At 37.0% G+C, this 16,086-nt stretch overlaps 2 protein-coding genes across 2 annotated transcripts; both read left to right on the forward strand.

Moving 5' to 3' along the window:
• The first annotated feature begins 1,346 nt into the window (after nucleotides 1-1,346).
• LOC126794663 (uncharacterized) lies at nucleotides 1,347-4,868 on the forward strand. Its single transcript, XM_050521424.1, has 10 exons — nucleotides 1,347-1,609; nucleotides 1,772-1,899; nucleotides 1,997-2,068; nucleotides 2,155-2,300; nucleotides 2,389-2,503; nucleotides 2,589-2,669; nucleotides 3,303-3,437; nucleotides 4,062-4,149; nucleotides 4,307-4,420; nucleotides 4,633-4,868. Exons 1-10 carry the CDS (start codon nucleotides 1,354-1,356, stop codon nucleotides 4,674-4,676), a joined length of 1,179 nt encoding a protein of 392 aa, XP_050377381.1. The 5' UTR covers nucleotides 1,347-1,353; the 3' UTR covers nucleotides 4,677-4,868.
• A 4,901-nt stretch (nucleotides 4,869-9,769) lies between these two features.
• Nucleotides 9,770-15,543, forward strand: LOC126793716 (probable methyltransferase PMT14). The gene is made up of 7 exons (XM_050520318.1): nucleotides 9,770-9,938; nucleotides 11,040-11,711; nucleotides 12,023-12,233; nucleotides 12,840-13,122; nucleotides 13,970-14,341; nucleotides 14,470-14,547; nucleotides 15,010-15,543. The coding sequence occupies exons 2-7, from the start codon at nucleotides 11,067-11,069 to the stop codon at nucleotides 15,239-15,241; spliced, it is 1,821 nt and encodes a 606-aa protein (XP_050376275.1). The 5' UTR covers nucleotides 9,770-9,938; nucleotides 11,040-11,066; the 3' UTR covers nucleotides 15,242-15,543.
• Nucleotides 15,544-16,086: the final 543 nt, after the last annotated feature.

The raw sequence follows: 16,086 nt of genomic DNA on the forward strand, positions 1-16,086 counted from the left end.
CTTGATTCCTTCTATCTGATCGTCTCTTGGAAGCTTGCGCACTTTACTCACCTCGTGAGCATCCCTCATCATACTCACTTGGCATATAGGCATCCCTTGTCTGCACCTCACCCATGAGGTATTCATATGAGCAACCTGGCCCATGGATGTTTACTTGATGGGCGAGGCTTGCCTCCACGACTCACCTCCGACATATCATCCCAACACGTAACCATCTTGACAACATACTTTTTCATAGGCCACTTGCCTACATATGCCCACTATGGGCATGCTTTTTTCTTTCTTTATAGCACGGTGTCGGCCTTCCGTACTTGCTGACAATTATTTCTTTTGGACAAGGTCAAACCCTGAACCTATGCCCATGTCGCTTTTGCTCCGTAGCCATTACGCACCATAGGGTTTCAACACATCTTCCTTAAGCCCACACATTTGCACATGTCGCTGGCATAAAGATCGCCCATGTACGAACCTTACCACCCATATGGACCCGCAATATCGGCTTGCCGACCAAACATGTTCGTGAGACATCCTGACTCATAGAGACGTATGTCGCCCCTCTATGGCGACATCCGCCAGGCTCCTAGGCTTCCCATAGGTTCCCTAAGGATTGACTTGCTTAGTACCCCATAAGGCCAGCACCAAGGGTGGTGGAGAGTTAGACACCAAGTACCCCTCTCTTGGGCACAGCCCCCAAGAAGTGTCACGATGACACAACCATTTGTGCAGACCATGACACCTAGCATGGACAACAATCATTTTTTTAATAAATACTTTATATATATACTAGAGTATTATGCACCTAATAAAAGCAGAGATTGGTCCTTTCTTTTTTGCTTAACAATCCATTTTCTTGGATGTATCATGTTTTTCTTGTTTAAATTTCAACAAGTTGATTTATTGATAACAAATTCAAAAAGAAACTTCAAGGTTCAAGATGTTTTCATTTATTCTAGTACTATATATAGAATTTAACCTACTTAGATCTGTACACAGCTACAACGTCCTCCGGCCAATTACTTTTCTGGAGTATATGAGTAACGCGATTGTGCCAAAGAAACCATATACTAATATACGTATAAACATAATGCATTGTAGGTGCCCTAAAATGTATATATTGTGAGCGTCCGCAAGAGCCTAGCGATCACAATTTGATGAATTCATAAATTGTTGTTGTATCACGCAAATCCTACATTTTTTTTGATATAAAATTTGTTTACTCATCTCTTGCTAATGCAAAACTCGGACCCAAATATTCTAACGGGTCGGGCCTCACTTGAATTTGTTTACCCGATCCAATATAAACTCGGATTCTTTTCCTTCCTCAGTTCGATGTGGTGTGTAAAACCTTGATCAATGTCTTCCACTCCCAAAAAGCGCTCCAAACCCAAACCCAGGCCTCCCTCCGACTCTCTCTCTTCTTCAATCCCTTCCCTCCTTGAACCTCCTCAGTCTCTCTTCCCCACCAAGACCGAGCTCCTCAGCCTCTTCGCCGTCCTCGCCATCGCCACCTCCGTCGCTCTCACCTTCAATTTCCTCTACTCCGCTCTCTTCAACCCCCGCTCATCCCCCTTCTGCGACGGCCCCGACTCCTCCCTCGACTTCGTCTCCGGTAACCTCAAGCCCTAAATTTTGTTTCTTTTATTCATTTCTTATAGTTCCGTAGTCTGAACTCAAGCTCCTGCCATCAGCATTGTTGCAATTTTTGAGCTCGTAGTTTTCGGCAGTTGTGCATTTGGTTATTGTGATGATAGTGGTTGTTAGTTTGTTACAGATTCGTGTGAGGCGTGTCCGAGTCATGGACGGTGTCGAGAAGGCGAGTTGGAATGTGATCAGGGATATACGAAGCGGGGGAAGTTATGTGTGGAGGATGGAGTTATTCAGGACACGGCGACCAAGCTTGTGAGTCTAGTGATTTAGTGTTTTTGGTGTAAATTTTGAACTAGCTAAAGCATATACATGGTTAGATGTTTTTTTATTTAGAATTTGTGTAATGCAGTCGGAAACGGTGGAAATGAGGCTTTGTAAAGCTTATGCTGAGTTTCTGTGCTATGGGACTGGAACGATTTGGGTGAGTTACTTTACAAATCATACAGAATTTGTTTGGATCATGTTCGTTTGGAGACTTTGGATTGATGTTTTCTGTGGCCCTGACAGGTTGAACAGAATGACATATGGAGTGACTTGGATAAGAGTGAGCTCGCGGAAGATGTTGGCCTAGACAATGCTATTTATATGTATGCGAAACAAAGGGCGATAGAGATGATTAGTAGATTGCTGGACGGAAGGACAAATTCTCTTGGGTGTGTGATTTTATATAAGAGGGAAGTGTGTTGAGTTTCTGAATGTGGTGTGGTTTTCTTTTTTTGTGCTTACTTTCTTTGTGTATAGGGTGAAAGAGTTTAAGTGTCCTGAAGTGCTAGCAGAACACTACAAACCATCTTCTTGTCGCATCCGTCAGTGGATCTCTGAGCATGCATTACTTATTTTTCCCGTTTGCGCATCGGTACTCCACTCTAGTAGGCAGCCTTTAATGCTTATGTTTTAGTATCACCGTATTGAAGCTTGTTTGACTGTATTGAGATCTCCAGCTCCTGGGATTCACATTGTTACTTTGGAAGTTCCACCAAAGGCAGTATCTATCGGCTAGGGTTGATGAGGTTTACCAACAGGTATTTGTTGCCATATTTCCTTTAGTTGCAAGGGACTTCTGCAATCAAGGTTTTTGTATGTTACTTAGTCAGTTTGACATACTGAGGGGTATCTCTTTTTACACAATTATATTACCTATACATTTATATGTTGCTTGCATCTGAATGTGTGAGAACTATTTTATCTGCCGTAACAAAAACAGGGAGAGAGGCACTCCTACACGTCCTTTACATGGTCTCAGCATACTCTTTTTTATCGTTTTTCTTTTTAAACTAAGAATTAGATTTGATATTTTATGATCTCCTTCACTAGGATGCCAAATGTTTGTTTCTTTTATCGTCACAATTAACACTCATCTTATTAGTTGATATTCCACATACATCACAACCACACTATGCTTCTGTTCACAAATTTTATAATTGACCTCCCAATCAAGCTTTGTAATCCTATGTCACATGAATTCAACATACCGATGCACATTCATGTAAATAATTACTGAAACTTTGTATAATACCAGAGTAATGCCCAATGATGCGTAACATAGATCTTTGCTGTATTAACTTGACAAACTGATACACATTCATATAAAACTATTATGTTATAATCAATGCTATGCTGGAGTTGATATTTTAGTTTTTTGGTTTGCGTCATAGATCTGTGAGGAGCTCGAGGAGAAAGCCTTGATGAATAGAGAAAATAATAAATCTGAACCATGGGTTGTTGCCTCTGCATTGCGTGATTCACTTCTTTCCCTGAAAGAGAGGAAAAATCCTGTATTATGGAAAAAGGTACTTTAATCTCTGCTTGGCTCTAAATTATAATTTACCATTTTAAATTTCAAGTGCTAACTTCTTGTTGAATTGATCTTGTACTAATGCATAATATATATTTCATTTATGTACATCTTTCTTGGCTTGAGAAGTTGTTCTCAGTTTCACTCGAATTTGATTTTTAAGCATAAGAATCATGTGAAATTGGACCTTTGATTGGTGTTGTTTCGATCTTCTAAAAAAATTGCTTTTAATGTTTACAACTTTCATTTCTCTTTCTAGAGAAAAATAAACAATACAGAAGAATTGTACCCAAAAACTAAAGGTAGAAATCAAAAACCAAATCTGACTCAGACCCAATTGGATTGAATGATTCACCATTGCCTTCTGCTGGGTTTTGGTTCGGTAGATTGGGCGAGCTCAGTTGCACCAATGGTGATAACTTTATGTATATGTTTTGTGCATTTGTTACAATCAATTATTACTAGTTCTACAAGTCTAACAGGTAAAGGTATACAATATATTTGGTGTAAGCATGGAATGAACTTCTGCCACCTGTCCAGTTTTACATGTAAAATAATTGGTTTGATCATTACCCGAGGAAAATTATAGTTGATCATACTTTATTTGTGTTATGGACAGGTAGAAGAGTTGGTTCGGGAAGATTCCCGTGTGGATCGTTATCCAACGTTGGTGAAAGGTGAATCAAAAGTAGTGTGGGAATGGCAAGGTATGATGGCGGAAAGGATGTCATCTATTGATGTGTTGTGTCCTTTGAAAGTTGCCTTATCTGTTAACATTTCTTGAAACAGTCATATAAATATGTGTGAGCTTTTCTTGAAACAAATGAAGTTGTATATTCTTCTGAAACCACCTATTTTGTGCAGTTGAAGGATCTTTGAGCTCTTCAAGGAAAAGAAGAAAGGGTGAGGCTAGCAAATTGAAGTCAAGCAGAGGTACAGAAAGAAGTCCTGATCAACTTCTCTATTCACTCGAGGCCGGTACGTCTTTTTTTTTTTTTTTTTTTTTTACAATAGAGGCTGGTACGTCTTGAACAAGTTTTTTATATTTGATGTTAAATTTGTTTACGTGTTTCCATCAACCAGTTAATTCTCACTCCCAGCTTGCACCTGGTATACTCTATTTGTTTCGAAATTGTTGTTTGTCTCAATCTACCGGCACTGATTTCTTTTGTACCCCACTTTTCATACAGACCGAAGACAATTGGATTTGGAGTCAATGATGTTGAGGCAGTGACAGTAATTTTATCAGATAAGGCGATCACAATATTTTGTCGGTAAAGTTAATTCATCCGGAGATGTATGACGAACTGTAAATTTGTAATGGGATATAGAGCAAGATGTCTATCTTCAAATAATTCACATTTTTTTAATTTGAAATTTTAGCTATATTGATATTTCCACTATGTTTCCTTTCGGAAGATCGAAATTTCTAATCTCCTTGATATTTTAGTCCTAGGTTAAATGACTATGTTCTAGGTCCTCTGTCTCTCGTTCTTCCTGGTATCATTGTTTTTCTCCCTAATGGGATATAAGCTTTAATTGGGTAATTTCCTAAATGTTGAGAAAATACACTAGTGATTTAGTACCGAACTACTCTACATGCAACGTTGATATGTATTTATAAATATGACAACGCTTCTTCATCCACATATAAAGACAGGATTTTAAGAGAGGTGTGTTTGGACTTTGGAGGTAGAGGCTTTTGCGCCGTCAGCCTATCGCGATGTTCTGGTGTGGTCTCGTACTATCTTAATTTGTGCTGCTAGGTATGACTTTTTAAATTAATTTTTTATTAATATAACAATTACCTAATTAGAGTCGGCGGGATTGGGAAGTTCCACACTTATATGATGTGTACATTCTTATTTGTCAACATATAATTTCTTTTGATTTAACATTCTCCTAAACTAAAAACATTGTAAACGCCACAATGTTTTACCCAAATTGGCCACTTAAGATCGATCATAGCTCCCTTCAAAGATCAAACTAGAGGCAACGCGAACGCGGCAAGTTGAACTCATTGTTAAATGCAATGACTAAAAAATTGATAATTTCCGTGAAATTATCCTTTTTTTTTGTCACCGAATTATCTTTGCCTACTAGTAGAGTTTCGTCCGATATTTTAGAAATTTCCTGATCTTTTCTCAATATTTTCGCGAAATTTGGCAAAATCTCATATCAACCTCAGTTTGGGCTGAGAATAAGTTGAATAAAAACACATATGTCTTGAGGAGATTCAAACCTTGGATTGCCCATGTAAGAAATCAGCACCTCAATCATCCCTGTTGAGCCAACTTTTGGTTTATTCATGTTGGTTTTAATATATAAATCCCAAATAATTCACATTTTTTAATTCAAAACTTTAGCTATATCAATATTTCCACGATGTTTCCACCGAAATATAGATATTTCGGAAGATCGAAATTTCCAATCTCCTCGGTATTTTAGTCCTAGGTTAAATGACTATGTTATAGTTAGGCCTCATCATTTAGCCCGCGGATCCGAAAAGCCCCCGGAGGCCCGCAAACCCGATGGGCTTTTACCCGGCCCGGCCCTCGAGAAAACCCGTCAAATCCCGCTTCCGTGGGTAGAGAGTCGGGCTTAGTTTAGAGGTATGAAACCGGCCCAGCCTGACAAAAGCCCGCAAGGCCCGGCCCGTAAAAGCCCACCAAAAATAAAATATTAAACATGTATATAATCTATTATACATATATCAATTATATGTCTTTTTATAATAATTATATATATAATATTATATATGTTAATAATACTATATTTAAAATTTTATATTTATTTATATTATAACTTTATACTTGATTTAAAATAAAATTGTAGTATTATGAAACAATTATATGAAGTATATGAAGTAAACTTTTCGGGATTAATCGACACCAGCTGATGTTATTGGTACTAATATTTAGGGACCCTGTTAAAACTTCATCTAATCTAGACCTCGTCTGACCGACAGAATTTCCGGTAAACCGAAAACACCACTAATATGCCCTAAAGGATGACCCATTACGAGGATGCGAACGTCGAAAGTTGTTTTGCATATATGAAATCATCTAATTTTTGTCACTGATCGTGGGCAGTCGCACTGAGGAAACTCATTTTGCAAAGCCCTGGTCAATGGGGTTTTAATATGTCAAAATGCCATTTTTTTTGTTGACCGTAGGTACGGACAGTCAAACTATGTCCAAAACGGACGAAATTTTTACGGGGTCCCTAAATATATATATATATATACGGATTACATCTATTAGTGCCGATCTACCGTATTTAGAACTAGAGTTGTCGATCGCCGAAGTGTCTACTAATGTATCATAACCTTTATACTAGGTTTAAAATAAATCTATCACATTATGAAGTGACTATATGAAGGAAACTTCTTGGGATTAATCGACACCAGCCGATGTGATCGGTACTTATATTTAGTGACCCTGTAAAAATTTCATCTAATTCGAACCTTGTTTAACCTTCGAAATTTTCGGTAAACTGAAAATACAACTAATATGCCCTAACGGATGACCCATTACGAAGATGCGAACGCCGAAAGCCGTTTGCATATCTGAAATCACTTAATTTTTGTTATGTATCGTACGCGATCAGATTGAGGAAACCGATTTGGAAAAGCCCCGGTCAATGGGTCTTCAATATGTCAAAACGCCTCTTTTTTTGTTGACCGTACGTACGAATGGTCAAACCATGTCCAAAACAGACGAATTTTTATACAGAGTCCTAAATATATATACTGATCACATCTGCTGGTGTTGATCGACCATATTTCGAATTAGAGTTATCGATTGTGTAAGTGTCTACTAATGTATCATAACCTTTTTATATTATGTTTATAATAAAACTATCGTATTATGAAGCAACTATATAAAAAGAAAGTTCGCATGATCAATCGACACCAGCCGATGTGATCGGTATATATATTTAGTGATCCTGTAAAAATTTCATCCAATTCGGACATCGTTTGACCGTCATAATTTGTGGTAAACCAAAAACACCAATAATATGCCCTAAGGGGAGACCTATTACCAAGATGCGAACATCGAAAGACGTTTGCATATTTGAAATCACATATTTTTTGTCACTGATTGTGCGCAGTCGCATCGAGAAAACCCATTTGGCAAAGCCCCGGTCAATGGAGTTTTTAATATGTCAAAGCACTTCTTTTTTTGTTGACCGTAGGTACGAACAATCAAACCATGTCCAAAACAGATGAAATTTTATGGGTTCCATAAATATATATACTGATCGCATCTGCTAGTGTCAATCGACCATATTTCGAATTGGAGTTATCGATCGCTGCAGTGTCTACTAATGTATCATAACCTTTATATTAGGTTTATAATAAAACTAACGCATTATGAAGCGACTATAAGAATGAAAATTCTCATAATCGATCGACACCATCCGATGTGATTGGTATATATATTTAGTGACTATTTTAAAATTTCATTCAATTCGGACCTCGTTTTACCGTTGGAATTTTCGGTAAAACCAAAAACAACACTTATGTGCTTTAATGGATGACCAATTACTAAGATGCGAATGCCGAAAGGTGTTTACATATTTTGAAATCAACTAATTTTTGTCACTAATCATGCGTGGCCGCAATAAGGAAACCCATTTGGGAAAGCCTCGGTCAATTGAGTTTTATTATGTCAAAACGCCTCTTTTTTAGTTGATCGTAGGCAGTGACGGATCCATAAAAATTTGCTTGTCACTTGAAAATATGATTTAACTCATTGAAAAATTACAGTATGGAAAATACTTGTGTTCATATCAGTATGGACGCACACGTCCATACCCTATCTTATTTTAATATTTTTAGTAGTGTGATTTTATAATGTTAACCGTTCAAAAAATTAATGGTTTAATAAATATCATCTATGTAAAATATAAATTGAAACAAAAATCGTTTGCTAAGTTGTTTACATCAAACAAATGAACGGTACTCGTAAAAATTAGTAGTTCATAATCAGCCGTCTGTTTATTTGATACAATCGGCTAAGCAAACAATATTTATTTACATTGATTTTTTACAAAAGTGATTTTTATTTATTAACAAAACTTTTGAACGGTTAAGATTTTTTATTCACACTACCAAATGTATAAAAATAAGAGGAGTTTGGACGCACACGTCCATACCGGAATGGATACAAGTATTTTCCATGTTATGGGTATAATAACATTTTAGATTTTATTGTTTACATGTCTAAATTATAAAAAAAATCAATAAATTCAATCAAAGTTATCAAAATGACATAGCATCTCAGGCAAACTAATTTACATTACATATGAATAAGTTTATTGAATCAAGAATAACAAAAATTGTTTGTACGTCTTATTTGGGGGAGATGAGAGAACCTTATTCAACTTGGTTTTGGGGTTTGGGTCTCTGAAAGATTAAGACGTAGAGAAACCTTGTTAGACTATTGGCCTATTAGACTTGATTGATATTTGATTTGAGGAGTTAATGAGTCGTGCGGGCAACTTGCGTCTGTTATACACGAAACGATGTTGTTACGACTCAATTAATAAGAAGCACGGCGTCGTTTTGGGTTGCAAATTGGAAAAAAAAACAGACTACCTCTATAAATCGTATTCTTCCTCTAACTTTCACTAGATTTGCCATTTTTACATGACTTTTCTCAGGAAAAATCTACACTCCAAACCTAGAGTCAAGAACCCAACCTAGGCAACTGTCTAGGCTTGGCCATGAATGAATCCGCCCCTGACCGTAGGTACGGACGGTCAAATCATGTTTAAAATGGACGAAATTTTTACAGGGCTTTAAACACACACACACACACATATATATATATATCGATCACATCTACCGGTGTAGATCGACAATATTACGAAACTAGAAATTTTTTGTGATTTTTTTTAGAATGTTTTCTAATAATTCTTTTATTGTTCTAAACATCTAAATAATAGTATTTTTTTTTTTTCTAATACAAGCCCGCAAGGCTCGGCCTGACCCGTACAAGCCTACAAGTCACGCTTTAAGTGGACGAGCTCAGATTTTTATATTTGTGAAAATATCCGACTCGTCATTTATTTAAATTTATTAAGACCCGACCTCATGACGAGCACTATGTGTCTTATTTAAATTTAGATCCGTCTCTTTATTATTAATTTAACTTTTAACAGTTCATCCCCAAAGGCAGCAAGTCATTACACGCGCCGGTGTGTACTGCATCCACTCTGTCGGCGGATTATTCAACCATCCAGTCCACTCACGGTTGAAAATCTTTAGACTTCTTCTTACGCGTTTATAAACCCATATTTCTCTCCCTACTCAAATCTCACACTCACTCTCTCACTACTGGCGCTTTGTGGGAGAGGGAGAGAGAAACAATACGGGAGCTTCAAATACCATTAGACCCACTTCACCACTTGAGCTCTCTATCTCTCTCTCTCTCTCTCTCTCTCTCTCTCTCTGAACTCATCAAAGAGCTGCTTCTCTCATCCATTTCAGGTTTTGAAACTTGATCTCTCTTATGTGTTGTGTTCTTTCTATGTTGTCTTTATATACTGTGTTTTGTTTTCTCACTCAAGATCTGTCTTGTCTTGTTTCTGGGTTTTGTGAAAGATGTGATCTTTGGTTTTGTAGTTTGGTTTAAATATGTCCGGGTTTGATGGGTTCTCAATTCAGGCATTGATTTCTTTGTTTGTTACATCTTGGTTCAAATCGAAAGTTTTCCTTTTTGGGTGGGAAAAGACTTGACATTAATGATCCGAGAGTTGAGCTAGATTTAAGGCAATGGTTGATCATTGATCTTTTTACTTTTGGCCTGGAGGTAGTAATTGTTGATCCCAAATTGGAAACATTAATAATCCAGTTGGTATTGAAGTAATGATGTTAGATTTGCATGGTAAAGGTTAATCCTTGATTTAATCCAATTTGCCAGAAAATCTACAAATTAGATCACTGATATGCATCTGATCTGAAGCTTTATCACTTCATCTAATCCAGCTTTGAGTTCAAAACTTTGTGCAAGTAAATATAGTCACTGCTAATTAATTGCTTACAAGCCTGAGCTTTAATTGCATGTTGGACATCCTTCTCTATAAGCTTAGCATTTTGGATGTTGTCTACTCTATTGGTTCCTTTAGTTATGCTTCACCGTTGTAGACTTGAAAAGAATTTGACTTTGTTTTGTATGCCAAAGTTTAAAGAGAACTAAGAAGGCAGCTTATGTGATAACCCAGCATATTTTTTGTAAAACAATGTTCTGCAATCTACAAAGTCTTTCTTATGTGTTCTTTTGGTGCTTGCATTTTCAACAATGGTTTTGACTGTTCTTCCCAACTCTTGTTATTGTTTTGTTCGATAGAATATAGCTTGTGAATCTTTGACAACTATTCAGATGGTCAAAGTGATGTTAAGTATTTAGGATTAAGTCTGACGATAAAGACTGAAACTTGACTGGACACCATACTTGATAGTAGAAAGGTAGAAACATTACTCAAGTGGCTGAATTTATTTGTTCTTCTAATATTTAGTGGACAGCTATATAACCTTTATTACAACAAAATACTTCAAATGACCCCTGTAACGTACTTGTTATTGGTGTAGGTCTGAGGGAGTTATCTCAACAATATAATGGGGTCTAAGCAGAATCCTCCTGGAAACAGAACAAGACGCACATTGTCTATGTTTGTTGTAATTGCGCTGTGCTGTTTCTTCTACCTTCTTGGAGCATGGCAAAAGAGTGGTTTTGGCAAAGGTGATAAGATAGCATTTGAAGTACCCAAGCAGACAGAGTGCAATGTCTTTAGTACTAATTTGAACTTTGAACCCCATCACAATGATGTGGAGATAATTGAACGCTCTGAACCAAAAGTCGAGGAGTTCAAGCCCTGTGATCCAAAGTACAGGGATTATACTCCTTGCCAAGAGCAAGACCGAGCAATGAAGTTCCCAAGGGAAAATATGGTGTACAGAGAAAGACATTGCCCCCCAGAAGAGGAAAAATTGCACTGTCTTATTCCAGCACCCAAAGGGTATATTGCTCCGTTTCCCTGGCCTAAAAGCCGTGACTATGCACATTATGCTAATGTCCCTTATAAACACCTGGCAGTTGAGAAAGCTGTTCAGCACTGGGTAGAGTTTCAGGGTAATGTTTTCAAATTTCCAGGAGGAGGAACCATGTTTCCTCATGGGGCCGATGCATATATTAATGAACTTGCATCAGTTATTCCAATTGCAGATGGATCTGTGAGAACAGCTTTGGATACTGGATGTGGGGTATGTTGGTTTTCTACACTCCATTGGTTCTATTATTTTTTGCATTTGATGTTTCATTCCTTCATTTGGGCAATTGGGTGTGTATTTAGTTTGACCTGGACTCCTTCCAAAACCACTATTTAGGTAGATGTAATATTGCTTACACATATCTACAAAGATGCTCTCGCAATTTGTGGGGTGGATTGATATCTCTGCAGATATAACGCATATGTAGCTATATTTTGTATGTGAGCTCTCTATCTATTTGTTAACACGGTAAGTTATCTTGTTTAGTCATAGTTGTTGTCCTAATGAGATCAACTGTTACTTAGGTTGCAAGCTGGGGTGCATACTTGCTGAGCAGAAATGTATTAGCTATGTCATTTGCACCGAAGGACAATCATGAAGCACAAGTTCAGTTTGCACTGGAACGAGGTGTACCTGCAGTTATTGGTGTTCTGGGATCAATACGTCTTCCATACCCATCTAGGGCCTTTGATATGTCTCAATGCTCTCGATGCCTGATTCCATGGACTGCAAATGGTAAGATATTGGAAAAACTAATAATAAGATTGAGCACTCACATCTTGATTCTTTAGTCAACTACTTTGTAAGAATACGACCCCAGAAACTAGAAAAACATATACATCTATTTTGATGCTCAAAATAATATGGTTACATAAATGGTCATGAACTTGCCTGAGCTCTCAAAAAAATTGATAATTTGAGATAATTTGAGGCTTTCGGTCCATTTGTACACTTGCATTATAGTTGTATTAGCGTTAACCGTTATGCAAAGTTTCATTGCAAAGAGAATTTTGCAACGTAACTTAATTTCTTTCCAAAGACTCTAAATTAAATGTTGGGTTTTGACACTGATTATAGTTTGGCATGTTCTGGATGACTGTTGGTCTGGTCAGGAACCCTTTAAATTTTCCACCCAAGGTTTTGTTTTTTGGTTATTGACCGCCAAAAATATAATTTTTCTTTCGGTTAATTGAATTCCTCTGTCGTTCGTTACATGTAGACTTACTGGGTTTCTGATTGTAGTTGGATTTTTGTATGTATGATCGGATTTGGTGTCTGCCAATATTTTTCTTACCATTGTATGTGGTGGAACTAAATATAAACGTCAATTTCTTTGTTCAGATGGGATGTACCTAAAAGAAGTTGATCGGGTCCTTAGACCTGGGGGATATTGGATCTTGTCTGGACCTCCAATTAATTGGAAGACTTACTACAAAACCTGGAAAAGGTCTAAGGAGGATGTCCAGGCAGAGCAAATGAAGATTGAAGAACTAGCTGAAAGTCTGTGTTGGGAGAAAAAGTATGAGAAAGGAGATCTTGCTATCTGGAAGAAGAAAGCTAATACTAAATCCTGCCTAAGGGAGTCTGACAATATATGTCGAGCAAGGGATGCGGATGATGTCTGGTATGTCACCATGAATGAGCCTTATTTGTTTCGGTGGTTTCTCCTGATTTACTTCTCTATTGTCATACCCATTCAATGAGCCTTGTTTGTGTTCCTATTACTTTTCGAACCAGTGTTTTCATGTTCAAATTGTCATGGATACGCCTGGTTCCATGAAGTGAAAAAGTTGACTGTCTTGACCTAAATTTGCAATTTTTTATCCTCTTGCATCATGCCCATTGGTTTTGCAATTTTGTACTGGTCGGTATAATTGACACTCTTTATGGTCTATTCAATTCATTGCAAGCATCTTCGGAAAAAAAATTCCATTTCGGTTCTTAAGAAATATAAACCTCTTTTGTTCTGGAAGAAGAAAGCTAATACTAAATCCTGCCTAAGGGAGTCTGACAATATATGTCGAGCAAGGGATGCGGATGATGTCTGGTATGTCACCATGAATGAGCCTTATTTGTTTCGGTGGTTTCTCCTGATTTACTTCTCTATTGTCATACCCATTCAATGAGCCTTGTTTGTGTTCCTATTACTTTTCGAACCAGTGTTTTCATGTTCAAATTGTCATGGATACGCCTGGTTCCATGAAGTGAAAAAGTTGACTGTCTTGACCTAAATTTGCAATTTTTTATCCTCTTGCATCATGCCCATTGGTTTTGCAATTTTGTACTGGTCGGTATAATTGACACTCTTTATGGTCTATTCAATTCATTGCAAGCATCTTCGGAAAAAAAATTCCATTTCGGTTCTTAAGAAATATAAACCTCTTTTGTTGTATTGTTTTCTTCTCTTAAATCTGTTATTCTATAGTTCCCACACTGCCTTCTTAATTCTTAGCTTGTTGTCATCTTTCCAGGTACAAGAAAATGGAAACATGTGTCACCCCTCCCGTTGCAAATGATGCAGCTGTTGGGCAGTTGAAGTTTCCTGCGAGGCTATATGCAGTCCCTCCTCGAATAGCTAATGGATTAATTCCAGGGTTTACAACTGAGTCCTACCAAGAAGACAATAAACTTTGGAAAAAGCGAGTTAATTCCTACAAAAGAAACAATAAATTAATTGGCACTACTAGATATCGGAACGTCATGGATATGAATGCTGGCCTCGGAGGATTTGCAGCAGCCCTTGAATCACGAAAGTCTTGGGTTATGAATGTCGTACCTTCACTAGCAAAGAATACTTTAGGTGTTGTTTATGAGAGAGGTCTAATCGGCATATACCATGACTGGTACTTTTAATCCGTGCACCAAATTATGTCACATTTTTCTTCTACTTATAAATTATAAGTGCATAGTCTTCTCCATCAATACATATTAACAAAAACAACATTAACAAAATCAAAATTCTCAATTTCAGGTGTGAAGGTTTCTCTACATATCCAAGAACATATGACCTTATTCATGCTAGTGGGGTGTTCAGCTTGTACAAAAATGAGTAAGTATCATCATATTCTTCCAATGTGATACAGTGTTTTTTTTATGATATAGCAATTGTGACATTGGATTTAATATTCTTGATATGAATTTTTCTGCACAATTTTAGTTTACTACAACTGTTTAAACAAGAAGGTGCAATGGTTATTAAATCATTAGTCCAATAGTTTCATTTATCAATATTTTTCTCGTCTGTTCTAGTATATGCTGGACTTTGTGGTAATACTGAATCATAGCACAAACTTGGTAAAAATTTACAGAATTCCTTGATATTTAGTTTCCTCGCTCTTCATAATTCTTTCTTTAGGGATATGTAAAGTAATTTGTCAATTTTCCCCGAAACTTTTAATGGAAAAGTTATTTTGATTAGTTAGGGATTGTTTTAAAGAGAAAACATATTTTTAAGGGTTGAACCGTTGAAGCATTTCTCAATGTCCTAATATATGTTCAATCTATTAAGCAGGTGTAAAGCGGAAGATATCCTTCTGGAGATGGATCGCATCTTGCGGCCTGAAGGAACAGTCATCTTAAGGGATGAGGTCAATGTCCTGAACAAAGTTAAGAAGATCGCTGGGGGCATGAGATGGGATACTAAAATGATGGACCATGAGGATGGACCTCTTGTACCTGAGAAGATACTGGTTGTTGTTAAACAGTACTGGGTTGAAAGCAGCGGAAACAGCACGATCCAGTGATGACTAACCAATCGATCATGTGGTTGTGAATGAAATAGGACATACACCATGGAAGGAAGGATAGCTCGGGACGGAAGAGTTCGATTCTTATCCTTAAACCTGAATTGTGCAATGTAATTTATAGCTTTGTAGTACTGATGTATGATTTAGAATAGAGCGCATTTATTTCCCTTGCTTTTTCTACTGGTTTGACAGGGAATAGGATACAGGGATGTTGAATAATTAGTTCAAGAATGTCTACATTTTTTTTAAAACAATGTCTACAGATTATTTGAAGCAAAATAGAAGGCTATTCATATAAATTTTTGTTCTTAATTGGCCAATTAAAAAGTTTCTTCTCTTCCCAGCTCTCTATCTCAATATTACATTTTTTTCTTCTTTTGGCTGGAGAAATAAAGTTGCATGCAAAATTCCTTCTGTAATCCACTGTTGGTCAAAGCAGTAGCATTATTAACCGTGCTAGGTCTAATACTAAACCAAAACCAGTTTTCTGTTATCTCCTCCCCTGGATATGTTTCCTAGGGCATATGCTAATTACTCATTACCAAAATGCGAACACTAAAAGCCGTTTGTATATATGAAATCACCTAATTTTTGTCACCGATTGTGTGCGGTCGCACAAAAAAAACTCATTTGGCAAAGCCCCGGTCAATGAGGATTTTAATATGTCAAAACGCTTTTTTTGTTCACCATAAGTATGGACGGTCAATCAATATCCAAATCGGACGAAATTTTTACGGGTTCCCAAAATATATATACTGATCACATCTGCTGGTGTCGATCGACCATATTTCAAACTGAAGTTATCGATTGCCGAAGTGTCCACTAATGTATCATACATTTAT

Source organism: Argentina anserina, chromosome 5, assembly GCF_933775445.1.
Source record: "Argentina anserina chromosome 5, drPotAnse1.1, whole genome shotgun sequence".
Taxonomy (NCBI): domain Eukaryota; kingdom Viridiplantae; phylum Streptophyta; class Magnoliopsida; order Rosales; family Rosaceae; genus Argentina; species Argentina anserina.

Coding starts and splice junctions, on each gene's coding strand:
- LOC126794663 (XM_050521424.1), top strand. CDS start 1,354: ATGTCTTCCACTCCCAAAAAGCGCTCCAAACCCAAACCCAGGCCTCCC. Junction 2,504..2,588: donor TTTTTCCCGTTTGCGCATCG/GTACTCCACTCT, acceptor TGAGATCTCCAG/CTCCTGGGATTCACATTGTT. Junction 2,670..3,302: donor TTGATGAGGTTTACCAACAG/GTATTTGTTGCC, acceptor TTTGCGTCATAG/ATCTGTGAGGAGCTCGAGGA.
- LOC126793716 (XM_050520318.1), top strand. CDS start 11,067: ATGGGGTCTAAGCAGAATCCTCCTGGAAACAGAACAAGACGCACATTG. Junction 11,712..12,022: donor CTTTGGATACTGGATGTGGG/GTATGTTGGTTT, acceptor ACTGTTACTTAG/GTTGCAAGCTGGGGTGCATA. Junction 14,548..15,009: donor TTCAGCTTGTACAAAAATGA/GTAAGTATCATC, acceptor TCTATTAAGCAG/GTGTAAAGCGGAAGATATCC.